Genomic DNA, 15,115 nt, shown 5'->3' on the forward strand with positions numbered 1-15,115 from the left:
CTCCTTTCAAACTGCTAGGTCAGCAGGAGCTGGAGCATGTGACGGGCATTCACCCTATCCTGCGGCAGCAACTGGATCTCGAATACGAGCCTGTCAATCATCAGCTCAATGTCCTAACCTCATAAGCCACCATGCTTCTATGACAAAAGAATTAAAGCAAGTTCAGTGTTTGTGTGTGTGTGTGTGAGAGAGAGAGAGAGAGAGAGAAGTAAAAAGCCAACCAATTTAATTAGGAAGAGGAAATAAAGTATGCATGAAATACGATAAGTATATAAAAGATAGTAGTGTTGCAGGATTCTCTGAATATTTATATTTATAAAGGACTGTGCCTAGAAAATTGCCTCCTTTTATTAAAGGGGAACCTTGTAGGGTAGAGGAAGGCAAATACCAATCCAAAATATTTTACACCAAAAGTATATGTATTCATTTTGAGATAGCTGACTGCATTTGAGGACATACTTTAATGAGTTAGACTTCTCTTTCACCTTTTTAGTGATGCAGAGGAGAATAAAGTGTTCGATAGAATGGAGTCATTTGGGGCAGAATGTTTAAGGAAGACATGTAGGGAATTTGTTTGAAAAGAAGGCAAGATGACTTAGTGATTATCCTAAGCAAAGAGCTTTTGAGGATGACCAGACTTCATATTAGCAGGATAGCTTGGAGTTTCAAATGGCAGACTTTCCTATTTACTTTCCTTCCCAATTCAAATTTGAAGAAAATATAAAGGGTGCAAGAATGTGGGCACATACAATCTAAAACTTATTTATAATTTTCCCCTTTCTTTTGATTTAATGAAAATGTTAAGATCAAATCATTTATGGTGGACATGTGATAAGGCAAAGAAATATTGGAGTAGGATTCGTATATTAATGCAGAAAATTCTTAAAGTGAACATAAAGATTAAACCAGAAACTTTCTTTTTGGGTCTAATGGAAAGAGAACTGGGGGAAAAAAATGGAACTCTGATTTTATATATGATGACAGCAGCAAGATTGCTGTATGCACAAAAATGGAAGGATGCCTCAATTCCTACCATGGACGAATATTTACAAAAGCTGATGGAATTAGCAGAGATGGCCAAATTGACTGTGTTGATAAAAGAAAACAACACAAGTCTTTTGTTTCTACTTGCAAACCGCTTCTGGACTTTGTGCTTGAGGTGGAAAAAAAATGATATTATGATTTTGGGTTTTACCGATTAGACTGATATGCCAATACAGAAATGGCTAGTGCATACTACTATAGAAATGTAAAAAGTTGAGATTTGATTTTAATGTCTGATTTTACTGCAACAGAAAGAGTCGGAAGTCAGTGCCTTTGTTTCTTCCCCTCCCTTTCTTCACACCTTTTTTGTTTTCCCTTTTTCTGCTGTTGTCCCCTACTATTTGCTTTTGTATTTTCACATTTTATGTTATAAATGAATAAAACTAATAAAAAAAGATCAGCACAAGATATTTCTTTAAGCTACTTTTAGAGTACTTGCCTTCAGGCTTGGTCTATAGTTTTACATTTGTTAACAAGGAGATAATTGATATATTTCCAAAAGTTCATGTATGTTGGCAGAACTATGTCTGAGTTCTATAACAGGATCTTCTCTAATTGCGATGGAGCTTCTTTCAATATATAGGAACTTCAAAATGGACTAAGGAAGCACAAATTAGCTTTGGTTTTAATAAAGAAAACCAAAAACATTCTGCTGGATATGACTAATACCTTTCTCTTTTCTCACAGTCTGACCTTGGGAAAAACATTACTCCCTTCCGACTTCCGCAGTCACACCTACTTTTCAAGCGTCTGCATGAGGCCATAACTGTGGGTGAGTTGGTGAAACTGAGAGGAAGGTAGGCATAGCTACAAGTATGTTATTTTGCCTGATTGTAGGCCTTTCCCCCCCTAGGTTTTGGTCATTCAAGTGCACATTGGATTCCCTTCGTTGAGAGAGCTGTTGCCCTTATCTATCTGTTGGCAGAAGGACCTGAGGAAATATGCGCTCAGATCTTGCAATGTTGTAGCCAACAAGCCCTGGAAAAGTTGCAGGAGTTTAGTACAGCAGCTGAGGCGGGTGAGTTGAAGATGGGCGTGTTCTCTGCTTTTGGAAAAGCCTGCTTGGGATACTTGAGGCAGGTGACTTAGAAGGGGCGTGGCTAGAGAGGGCAGCAAGAGAAAAGAAGAAAAGAGAATAAATGTACCATTAAAAAAGTTGTCTGCTCTCCAGAGTTTGGATCTTCTTCCAATGAAGCAACTGATGATTCGAGCATGATTGATATCATTATGTTAACACATTTGGTCTCCCTTGCGGGAGATGTGGCCTTGCAACAGCTTGCACACCTGGAGTTGTCTGTAAGCAATGAGCTACGCAGGCGCCGTGTCCTTGGAGAGGAAAGAGACGCAAAGAAACAGGCTGCCAGCACTGTAAAATTCCAGAATAGCAAGGTGAGGGCTGGAATTCTTCTCTTTTCCATGTCTACTTGCCTTCAGTTATTTCAATGGCTCACCATCAGATCACGTTACTCAGATTTCCATAATTTGGGACAGGGACCTTTTGCTGAGCATATCCTTCTGTAGAATTGCTCAACTAATTGCGAGGAGTAGTGGTATACATCGGGGGGGGGGGGAATCACAAGTGCCTTCAACCTTTTTTTAATCTTAAGGCTGCCTTGTTCCACTGAGGGGCAGAACAGTGCTAGCTTTCGGTTATTTCTTCCTTCTGCATAGCGCACTGGGAGTGATACCATGGAGGAGGACCTAGGCTTGGTTGGGGCTTCTGCCGAAGATACAGAAATGGAGCTCATCCATACCATTTGTGAGACAGAGCTCTTGGATGGTAAATATGGAAGCTGAGTGGATTTTTTTTTTCCTTACTGATGAATTTTGTAATCATTTTTTTGTGGGTAAAGAAATTAAACTACAGACACACACACAAATCCCTAGCTTTCAATTACTTTGTGCCATGAGGTAACCAGCCTCAGTTAGGAGAATATGGAATGTTAGATTATATTGAAATAATATTTTTAAAAATTCAGAGGCAGAGTGCATGTTTTCCAGTGACTGAAGCATATCATATTATGGACCACTTTAAATGAATTGTCTTATTACAATGGTTTCTTTACACTTCCCTAAAGTGTATATTTTGCATGCCTGAAGATTTTTACTTGTATTCTGTACAAGTTTAATGCTCCCTAGAATATAAGCCGCCTTATAACAATGACAGTAAAGGTTATCTTATCTTATCTTATCTTCTTGCCTTTATAGGAAAACAGCTGCTTTCAGCCTTTGTTCCCCTTGTACTCAAAATTTGCAACAATCCAGGACTCTATAGTGATCCAGCACTCTCAGCAGCTGCCGCATTGGCCCTGGGAAAATTCTGTATGGTCAGGTACGATTTTCTGTGAGGAATAATTCTTCCAAATCCTTTTTGCTGATGTACTGCTTTATGCTTCTTCTTACAGCTGGGAAGTCTTCTAACTGATGAACTGAAGCTTACTCACTTTTCATTCCCATGCAGCACAGAATTTTGTGACTCACATTTGCGGCTCTTCTTTACAATGATGGAGAAAGCCACACTCTCCAGTGTACGTGCAAACCTCATCATTGCAGCTGGAGACCTGGCCATCCGCTTTCCCAACTTGATAGACCCTTGGACACCCCACCTCTATGCCAGGTAATTCTTTGGTGGCAAGGTCTCTGGTCTGGAAGGTGAAGAAATCCAGCTAGCCAGCTGAGTGTGGTACAAACACCTTTCCAGCAACTGAAGCCTTCAAAAATTCTGACGGTGGACCTCATGATGTCGCTTGGTTTTGTTCCTTAGGCTGCGGGACCCTTGTCAACATGTCAGACGGACAGCTGCTATGGTGATGACTCACCTGATCCTAAAAGACATGGTGAAGGTGAAGGGGCAAGTGAGTGAGATGGCAGCTCTTCTCATTGACCCTGAGGATGAGATTGTTCGTCTGGCTCGAAATTTTTTCACTGAACTCTCTAACAAAGTAAGGAAAGAGGCCTTGTGCTAAGCTTTCAGAAATATAAAACCCATGTTTCTCATTTCTATGCTGCTAAATTTTAAATAATGCTTCCTAGACTACATAACTGAAGCATGGTTGCCATTTAAATGTCCAAAATAGAAACTGGAAATGCTCTCAATATTTATGGAGCAGGCTGTAGGAGTTGAGACGAATCAGCCACAGATAAGCAAGTCAGAATACAAAAGGAATTTAATCACAAGAGATACTGGGTCAAAGGTGGAACTTTTATGTTAAACTGAATCACAATCTTGGCTTAATTTAAATAGTCCTTTTAGAGAAGTAAAAGCATATTTTTCACTAAGTGGGAAAAAAATGTGTGGCTTTACAGCCACATTTGTGCACTTCTTACTAACGATAACATACATCTATATTCATTCCCATCATTCTGTTCTCTTTTGGGATATGATGACTGGGGAGAACAATAGTTCGTTTGTTTATTAGATTTGTTTGCCGCCCATCTTACTTTGAGGCAACTCTGAGCGGCTTACAACAATAAAAGCCAGTAAAACCATGAAGAATAAATGTTTCTTAATAACAGTAAAGATTACAATTAAAAATAATGGCATTCTTCTACTCATCAGACACATATGCAGTCTTCACGTATATATTAAAGAGCCTCTCCCTTACCAAACTACATACTATATGTATTATAGCATTTCTCCAATTATATATCTATATCTGTGATTTTCAATATTCTTAACATTATTCATAACTTCCTTTTCATCCTTTTAACATTATTAACATTAGTAGCATGCACCACAATCCCACCCTTTAACATAATACAATCATTCTCCTACAGCTCTCTAAAATATTTTCCATCATTCCCTCACTTCAGTTTCATCCCAACTAATTTCATTGCTTTTATTTTTAATCGTTTATACTTTGCTGATAGCTCTTTAAGTAAACCTTTTTCATGAAAATAATTCCTTTCAAGCCACCCTTTATTTTTTCTTTTAACTTTTCTCGTCTCTTTGACTATATTATTTGCAAATTAAAACTACAGCCTCTTTCCTATTCAGTGATGCATACTTTTTCACACTTTCCATTAATTTTAGTTCTACAAATGTCTATGGCATAAAGTTCTTTTCACTCCATTCCAAAAAGTTTCCACATTTTCTTTTCTTGCATCTGCTCTCAGTTCAATCTGGTGATTAATTTGTCTTATAAAACTTTTTCATGTAGCTCTATTACTTCCTGAAGTCATATTACTTTCCCTCGAATTTCTTTCACTTTTCTTTTTCTTCCATGGCCATTTCCCTCAAAGATACAATCAACATTACAAATAATGTCCTACCCCACCTTGAGAAGTTATCATCATCGTTTTTATGCTCTTAATTCTCTTGCTCCTCATAAACGGTAAAAATCATCATGCTTTTTTATTCATTCCTTTCCTATATGTAACTTGCAAAATCTATGATTGCACTACATATTTAGAACAGAATTTTTCTCTAAGCAGATGTTCACCAATCATTCATCATTTTCATTCACTTTTTGATTCTTCGAATGGCCCTATACCCTCCCTTTTCATTCTCAGCTATCTTCCATCTAACAAAATGGTTTATTTGTATCATATTCATTTAGAATGCTACACAATCTCTCATCCCTGCTTCCTTTATATTCAATGGAGTATAACATGCATTGCTATCAATATATGGATTCCTGTTTTCATATATATATCTTGAGTTTGGTGCTCCCTGTCAGCCTATTCCAGTTCTCCCTTAATTCTTTGTTAGCAATCCAAATTTTGAAATATATATACACACACACATACATATATATACACACACTCACAACAATCTGTGTGACACCCATTCCTATTTTCTGACCTAAATCTACACCATCACTTCCCTGTGTGTGTCCTTCAATTTTACACAATGAAGTCTGACCACCTTCTCTCAGATCAGTCATATCCTTTCCCTTTCTCTTAGTTCCCAAAACACATTTTTCTTTTGGTAATTTCTTCCAGTTTCATGTTTCACACCACTGTATTCTCTTCCATTTTTACACACTGCCTTTCATATGCCACGGTCATTAGCAGATGGGTTCATAGATAGTGATTTCAAATGGCCCTCGTGGATTTGTTCAGTCAAGACTTCCAAATAATGTCTTTCCATGAAATACAGAAGGCATAAACAAGGTTACCATCGGTAATCATGTGCCCTGCAGTATATATAACCTGCTTAAGAGCGAGGAGGTGCCACTCAGATTCAGCATGTTTGGGCAATGTATCATAAGTACAGCCGAGTTCACCTTTACCTTAGGTACCCTCATTCTGTTCTGTGCAAGCTAGGATCTCAGCTCGGGAGATACCTTCCAATCCAATGTCCTGAATGAAACACTAATCTCCATTCTGAAGAGATGTGTTCAGATTGAAAGAGACAGGTCTGCATTCTTCTACTAGCAAAATGGGGCTGGTAATGGAATAATTTCAAACATTAGAAAGGGCTCCATTTTCTTTTCTTTTTTTTTTACTCAGCCCTAATATGCAAGCAACCTGCTTAAAATAAACACCATTCAGTTAAATCCTAACCCTTTCCGTCTTACTGATCTGTGGACTACTGTGAGTCTCTTTGCTCATAACCAAACAAAACCTTTCCTGCCAGAAAAAAACAGGTTAGAATCAAACCGCCATCCAATGTATTTTGATGCAGATATACCAGGAACCACTCTTAACTTGAACAGAAAACCTCAGGGTAATGTACATTTCATTAATGGGGGTAACAGCATCCTGTTATGATCATAATGATAAAAGAACAAAATGTTCCGAATCAAAGCTCTGTTGGCTAAAATTGTTTGATTTCCTCTCTCAAAATAGTTTTTCCTGTAAATGGAATGGCCTTTTTCCCAAGATAGAATGGAATCTCTTTCCAGGTGTAACTTCTGAATAAATGTGTCTGGCTTGTCTTGATCTTAGCATCTGTATTTTATCCAGTATTATCTCATATAGGTTGAGGCCTGTCTCCAAAGCTGGATGGGTTCAAGAGTTTAAGAACCTCCACTCTTTCTTTGCAATGCAGGATAATGCTGTTTACAACCTGCTCCCTGACATCATCAGCCGCCTCTCAGATGCAGTCTCTGGCATAGAGGAACAGTCTTTCCATACCATTATGAGGTAGCCTTTTTATTTTAGTTTCTTTTTTTCCTCCTCCACACCTTCACAGATCACATCTAAGGCACTGAGCTTCCTTAATGCCTAGAATTACTTGGCATATAAAATGGGAGCCAAAACAGTAGGTCAGATTATGGAATGCAAGTTTGTTTGGGATTATCTATGGAGATTCACAATCATCCAGGTCATGGTTGTCCTAAAGGTTATTTTCAAAAGGGAAATGGACTTCCTTAGTTTTTTCCTTGTAAATGTTTCGCTTCTCATCCAAGAAGCTTCTTCGGTTCACTGAAGTTCAGTTCACTGAACTGATGAAACTTCTTGGATGAGAAGCGAAATATTTTCAAGGAAAAAGGCTAAGAAAGTCCATTTCCCTTTTGAAAAGCACTTTTGTTTGGGATTATATCGAATGCTTGGAATTCTTGAGGAGGAAACAATAAAAGAAGCATTATTGCCTTTCGATACTGCTTGTGTGGACAATGAATTTCTTGAGCTAACCAAACAAGACATGAGATCAAGAAATCAAATTTCAAGAAATTCCTTAACTTGCCTCCTGTTTTAAGTAATAATGAAAAGAACAGAAAGCTGACATGCCGGAAAACCTCATAATCTTGTAACTGCAATCCAGGAGTAAAATACTGAATATTAATACTTGAAATCTTTTTTTTGTATTCCTTCCTTTTCCTCCACACTCTGCCCCCACCTCCCCCAGGCAACTTTTTTCTTTTATCACCAAGGACAAGCAAACGGAGAGCCTGGTAGAGAAACTTTGTCAACGATTTCGAACTGCTCGGTGAGTAAGGAATGCTAAAGGAATCAGTATTCTATATGAGAAGGTCTGTCAATCCTTTTGAACTTGAAATGAGAAGGTTTGGCCTCTGGAATGAGAACCCCAGTAGAATAAATTTAAAGAGGGGATACATTCTCCTCACAGTGTAAAATGATATAGAGCCATAAAGACTGAAAATTAGCCCTGCTGCTGTCTAGCAGGATGCAAATAGCGTGTCATCAATTGTAGTTGGACAGTGGCCGTGGCGTCCTATTCCGTGTGTAGGTTTAGAATGAGGTCCTATCAGATGACAGCATTTAAGGAAGGGGACCTGGAGCATTCCCACACTATGTCGTCTACTAGACAGGCAGATATCCTCAGGAAGAGGCAGTTTCTCAAATAACCTAGCCCTATGCCATGAAAAGCTTTCAGTGTAAAGCTGATAACCAGCACCTTGGACTGCACCTGAGTGCTAGTGTAGCTCATGCAGCAGTGGTGTCCATCCTGGATCCCTCTGTGGTTTTGCTACCATTGATCATGGTGCTGTGTTTCCCCAAAAATAAGGCCCAGTCTTGTATTTTTTTTTCCTCCAAAAGAGGCATTAGGTCTTATTTTCCGGGGATGTCTTACCTTAGGACCGCCGCAGCCAGGCCTCCCACGCCCCGACCCCTTTTGCACTGTTGCTTGACTTCTTCAGCGTCCACTTGCAGCCAGACGCCACATGGCGCATGGCACCGGTGCTGTCGCTCGCGGCAGGAGCCCACTTGGTGCTTCACACCGGTGCTGCTGTTCATGGCAGGATGCCATGCAGCACTTCAGGCCATTGCCACTGCTTGCGGCAGGATGCCCCGTGGTGTTTTGGACCATTGCCGCCACCACTCGTGGCAACGGCCCAAAGTGCTGTGCAGCCTCCTGCCACGAGCAGCAGCACTGGCACAATGAGCCACGTGGCAGCTACACACACACACCAGCTTGATTTTTAGGCGTGCTTATTTTTGGGGTAGGACTTATATTAGGCGCACCCCCAAAACTCAAGCTAGGACTTATTTTCGGAGTAGGTCTTACTTTTGGGAAAACACAATATCTGGCTGGACTGTCTCCAGGGATTGGAGACAGGAAGCACATTTTTTGCAGTGGTTCTCATCCTTTCTCTGTGGCCAAAACCAACTGGGGTTCCCTCTGTTGGGGCTTTCTGGGGAAATTTCATGCCATGCCACTGTGTTGGGACAGCTGGGGCTTCCACAGGTGGCTGAGGCCAAGGCTTCTCACTTTGCTGTGGCTTGGGATTTTGCAGCCACCAAATAGCCTCTGAAATATGATATGACAAGCAGCCCCATGCAGTTGTGGGGCTACTAACTGTCCCACAAGGCATGGCAGAAGGTAGCCCAAAGGGTCGGGGGGATAGATGGTTTGGGAAGTTGAAGGGGAGGAAGTGCCTTGCCTTGGAAGAATCGATGCCCGGGGCTGGGAGGAACCCAGCCAGGAATGGTTTGGATCAGAATAGGTCCTCAGCTAAAAACAAGTGGGATTTGGTTAACAACAGCAACAGGAAGTGCCAGGATTGCCATTGTTAGTGATGGGGTTATGTGACATAGAACTTTACAATTGCATTGCTTAGTAATGGAAACTCCAGTCCTGATTACCATCATGACATGAGGACTACCTGTATAGGCTTGCCATACACTTTGGGTAACCCTAGTGAAGCAACATAGTAAATTGGGGGGAGAGCTATATGATAATGCTAGCCTATAGGTAACCCTCATTGATTGCTATTGGGACCAGCAACTCTTATCACATAGCTAAGTTGTTAAGTACAACATCACCAGTTTTGGCTCTAATTGTTAATTTCAATGTCACGTAATTATAAATTCTTCCTGGCTTCCCCACTGACTTTGCTTGCAGAAGCTGGCTATGAAGCTTGCAAATGGCAATCACTTGACTATGATTGACACTGCAATCATCATAAATGTGTGCTAGTTGCCAAGTGCCTAAATCACTATCACTTGATTGAACAGATATTGCAATGGCTGCAACTTTGAAGACCTGTGATATGTCTCTTTTTTCAGCACTATTGTAATTTTGAAGTCAGTCAATGAGCAGTCAGTAAGTGAGGACTACCTGTACTATCCTGCTTATAAGAGAGCTATTTATGCAGTTATTAGAATCTCCACTCCTGCCATTTATGAATGCTTTTCTTAAGATTTAGAACAGGGGTGTCAAACTGCCGGCCCGCAGCCCAGACGCGTCATGTGGAAGCCGCGTCCACCCCATTGTCGGCAATGGCAAAGCCGGCCCAATATGTTGCGCGACGTCACGTGACATCGCGAGTTTGACATGCCTGATTTAGAATGACTGCTTAAAATGTGATGTGAGTGTAAGCCAGGGGTGTCAAACTGCCGGCCCATGGGCCAGATATGTCATACTGAAACTGCCCATCCCATTGCCGGCAATGGGGGAAAAAAGTCATGATACGTCACGTGACATTGCGAGTTTGACACCCCTGGTGTAAGCAAATTCGGGCATTTGTTTTCTTAATTTTAAAATCAGCTACTTTTGTGCCTTGGTCACCCTCATGTTAAAACAGATGCATGTCTCAAAACCTTGTCCCTAAGCTATTTTGTGAACTTTCCAAAGTAGTCTCTTAAAAAAAAGTGATTTGTCCAATATGAATGCTGCCCTGGAAACTGAAAAGGCAACCAACCAGCCAATAGACCAGAATGTTTTGTAACACTTCTTGTCAAAGTGAATCTGTAATCCAGCCTCAGACATATATGTGCACAGTGAGTTTTGCTACTTTACACCAAACATTTGCCCTTTTCATCATGGATTCTCCATTTCTAAGAATTAATCTTACCAAATTCTGATCTTCCATTAATGGCCCCAAAGTATTCTATCTCTAACAACTAGTTTTTTGCACAGATTCTCATTGAAAATAGCCTAAGATCCTGACCTAGATACTTTATCTTATTATCTGGTTATTTCTGTACTTTGTATTCTGTACTTTATGTTCGTTCTGTCCAATGTAATCAACCTGTATCAGGGTTGATCTCTCTAGACCAGTTTCTCAACTTTAACAACTTTAGGATGATTGGACGTCAACTCCCAGAATACCCCCACCAGCATTCTGGCAGTTGAAGTCCAATCTTCTTAAAATTGCCAGAGTTGAGAAACACTGCTCTAGACTGCATTAAAGAATAGCATGGATATTGTCTTGGGTTAAAAATTGTAAACGGAGCAAACTAAATCTCAGGTGATTCTAACTATCGTGCTTGCTCCACAAAAAGGAGAGAAACCAAGATATTCATCATAATCTCTGGGCTTTGCATTCATGTGATTTCTACACAATTTAGCATTCTGGAACATTAGCTGAGTTTTTGGCAGAAAGTCTCTATTCTACAGTCAGATCACATTGAAGTCCTCAGTTTTGGTTTTCATTCATTAGCATTTTTATTTCAAGGCGTCTGTACATCAGTGCTACTATATAGCATAAAATCCTAAACAGTTTTTTTTTAAAAAAAAATGCGTTATTTACAGCAATATGTTTCCCTTCTTTGAGAGGCATTTGCAGCATTTACTTAAAAAAAAAAAAAAGCCAGCAAATCTATCTACTAAATTCTGGCTTGTCTAAAACTTAATCCTTTCTTTGGTGCAGTTACAAACAGTATCTCAGCTCTCATTCCTTTTATGTTTTTTAATTTGGCCATTTCTTCCCTCAAACATTTCTCTTATCAGTATGTGAGCCAGAAACAAAAACCAGGATCAATTTCTTCATCTTTCCTTCTATTTGTGATTCCAACAATACAGTTGGATAGGGGATAGGGGTAGTGAAACCTAACATTTAGTTTTTACTTTTTAGACCCTACCAAGACGATTACTACGACAGACAGAAACGAAACCGAAGACACAGTCACTCGGCAAGACAGGGAGTCTTTCTAAGCAAGACAAAACGGTGGTCCTACGAAACCAGGGTCGGTATGAGACGTTGAGTCAGGTACTTAGTCTTGGGCACTTGAGAAAAAAAAAAAAATTCTTCTATATATCCAAGACTAAATGCTTTGTTTGTTTGTTTACTATTCCCTTTTTGTGTGTTCTGTCCAGAATTCTATTCTGTAGAAGAAACTATTTCACTGTCAAGACAATTGGCAACTTGTTACTTCAAATGAGTGGATTCAGATTGGTGGGTCCTCATTTTAAAGGCTGGCATTCTTCCCCCTTTGACTGGCATCCAAACTTTTCTTCTGCTCTCCCTGAAGAGGTAATCAAGCTATTGGATTAAGGGAGACGTATAACTGTTGCTAAGCAATAAACACAGTGGCTATTCACCATTCTCTTCGTACTTTATAGCACCCAAGGAATAGAGCAATCTTTCTCATTCTACATCCTTGTGATTTGAATGTTATCCTACTATTCCAATATGTCTTTAGTCCAGGTTGATTGTGTGGGTATTCATTTTGGATATGCATGCATACTATAGTCTTATTTTATTATTATGGATCATCGCACAGTCAGCCAGATGTTCAGACTGGATTTGGCATTTTGTCTACCTATCGAGTCCTTACCTGGGATAGGCAGATGTGGATGTTTGATGGTATTACAGATATCGTCGCAGGATGGAAGCAGTTCCTAGTAAGGCCGCCTTTTGCAATTGACTAATAGCGAATTTGTCAATGCCAATGGTGTTCAAGTGGTGCTCCAGTTGTTTTGGGATTACACTCAAGGCGCCTATTACTATTGGTCATTATTTCTTTGTTTTCAATTATTATTATTATTATTATTATTATTATTATTATTATTATTATTATTATATTGTTATTATTATATTGTTATTATTATTATCATCATTATTATTACTACTAATATCTTTTGTTTTACCTGGTTTGTTGTTTATTGCCCAGTCTTTAAGTCAGCAGATAAGTTAAGTACATAGGTTGATCACACAGGTCCAGAAATTCCAGATGGTATCAACTTCAATCATCCTTTCTCTTCAAGCAGGAGACTGGGTTGTCACACAGGCCTTAAAAGATGCTTATTTTCATGGAATCACCAAACATGTATCACATTCATTTTCATTTTCATTTTATTCAATTTGTATCCCGCCCTTCTCCCGAAGGACTCAGGGCGGCTCACAACATTTTTTAAAACAGAAACAAACCCACAATCCCCGTCGAATAAAACCAATTAAAACCCAAATATTTTAAGTTGTGACATTTAAAATTTTCTAAAAATGAACCCGATTTAAAATCCACCCTAGGCCAGGCCCGCTTGCTGGAAAAGCCATGTCTTGAGGGCGCGGCGGAAAGTCAGGAGATCCGGAATCACCCGGATCTGGGGGGGTAGTTCGTTCCAGAGGGCGGGGGCACCCACNCCCATCACTTTGGATTGTAAATCAAAAATGAAAAATCTGGGATGGTTCTGCTAATGATGCTGTCTGTCTTTGCTTTGGCTTCTGTGTCAGTGAGCCGTTCTGTCCCTCAGAAAGATTCGTTCTGTTTTGCCACCAGGATGCTTTGGTCCCAGCCATACTCTGCAACTCAGTCCATGAATCAGAACCCGTGAACTCTTTTTTAAAAAAAATCTTCTACATATCCAAGACTAAATGCTTTGTTTGTTTGTTTACTATCCCCTTTTTGTGTGTTCTGTCCAGAATTCTATTCTGTAGAAGAAACTATTTCACTGTCAAGACAATTGGCAACTTGTTACTTCAAATGAGTGGATTCAGATTGGTGGGTCCTCATTTTAAAGGCTGGCATTCTTCCCCCTTTGACTGGCATCCAAACTTTTCTTCTGCTCTCCCTGAAGAGGTAATCAAGCTATTGGATTAAGGGAGACGTATAACTGTTGCTAAGCAATAAACACAGTGGCTATTCACCATTCTCTTCGTACTTTATAACACCCAAGGAATAGAGCAATCTTTCTCATTCTACATCCTTGTGATTTGAATGTTATCCTACTATTCCAATATGTCTTTAGTCCAGGTTGATTGTGTGGGTATTCATTTTGGATATGCATGCATACTATAGTCTTATTTTATTATTATGGATCATCGCACAGTCAGCCAGATGTTCAGACTGGATTTGGCATTTTGTCTACCTATCGAGTCCTTACCTGGGATAGGCAGATGTGGATGTTTGATGGTATTATAGATATCGTCGCAGGATGGAAGCAGTTCCTAGTAAGGCCGCCTTTTGCAATTGACTAATAGCGAATTTGTCAATGCCAATGGTGTTCAAGTGGTGCTCCAGTTGTTTTGGGATTACACCCAAGGCGCCTATTACTATTGGTCATTATTTCTTTGTTTTCAATTATTATTATTATTATTATTATTATTATTATTATATTATTATTATTATTATTATTATTATTATTATATTGTTATTGTTATTATCATCATTATTATTACTACTAATATCTTTTGTTTTACCTGGTTTGTTGTTTATTGCCCAGTCTTTAAGTCAGCAGATAAGTTAAGTACATAGGTTGATCACACAGGTCCAGAAATTCCAGATGGTATCAACTTCAATCATCCTTTCTCTTCAAGCAGGAGACTGGGTTGTCACACAGGCCTTAAAAGATGCTTATTTTCATGGAATCACCAAACGTGAATCACATTCTATTTTGCTTTGAATCAGATTGACTCATAGCTATATTGGTATTGAATGCTAGTCTTCAAGGTTGCAACTGACCAAAGATGATCCATCAAATGTGTAAATTTTTCTAATCATTATCATTTCTAATCAAATGTGTGCCACACATGGGTGGCTGGCTTCTTGTTAGAAAAAAAATACTTTCTCTGATAAAACCTCTGTGCTTTCTGTATTCTATTTCTGTATAATTAGTACAAGTCCAGCATTCATCCCTTGTATGTGCTGTTGTATATAGAGGTAATTTTGAATTATTTAACCAGCAACGTACCACAACTACATTGTGAAAGGTGATAGTCTGAGAGCAATGGTCAGAATCACCATCGGGTTCTAGCAGATTATGGCCTTGGCCTCCATTATATTTGCCTTTGAATAAGATGTTAGGAGCTTTTGTTTGCCCTCAACCAGATTGTTGTCTTTCATTACCATCAAACGTTTTGACTTCTTTTTTTGTGATGTGGGAGGAGGGAACAAAAGGGCATTTAGAAGAGACTAGATTTTCCAGAACCTAACCATGAATAATTCCAAAAGTTTGGATGTGCACTCCAGAAGCCTCAAGAGCTCATTCTACTGAGCT

General features: G+C 39.4%; 1 protein-coding gene across 1 annotated transcript in view; it reads left to right on the plus strand.

Annotated features, from left to right (window-relative positions):
- Positions 1 to 15,115, plus strand: part of NCAPD2 (non-SMC condensin I complex subunit D2) — a 37,707-nt gene that overhangs the window by 17,366 nt on the left and 5,226 nt on the right. Inside the window, exons 19-27 of the mRNA XM_015813996.1 lie at positions 1,732 to 1,816; positions 1,898 to 2,062; positions 2,216 to 2,433; positions 2,716 to 2,824; positions 3,253 to 3,376; positions 3,506 to 3,661; positions 3,809 to 3,986; positions 7,040 to 7,134; positions 7,841 to 7,921. Of these exons, the coding sequence (XP_015669482.1) occupies positions 1,732 to 1,816; positions 1,898 to 2,062; positions 2,216 to 2,433; positions 2,716 to 2,824; positions 3,253 to 3,376; positions 3,506 to 3,661; positions 3,809 to 3,986; positions 7,040 to 7,134; positions 7,841 to 7,921 (1,211 nt within the window). The remainder of the gene's footprint in view (positions 1 to 1,731; positions 1,817 to 1,897; positions 2,063 to 2,215; positions 2,434 to 2,715; positions 2,825 to 3,252; positions 3,377 to 3,505; positions 3,662 to 3,808; positions 3,987 to 7,039; positions 7,135 to 7,840; positions 7,922 to 15,115) is intronic.

This window comes from Protobothrops mucrosquamatus, unplaced genomic scaffold (genome assembly GCF_001527695.2).
Source record: "Protobothrops mucrosquamatus isolate PMUCROS unplaced genomic scaffold, P.Mucros_1.0 scaffold212, whole genome shotgun sequence".
In the NCBI taxonomy this organism is placed as follows: domain Eukaryota; kingdom Metazoa; phylum Chordata; class Lepidosauria; order Squamata; family Viperidae; genus Protobothrops; species Protobothrops mucrosquamatus.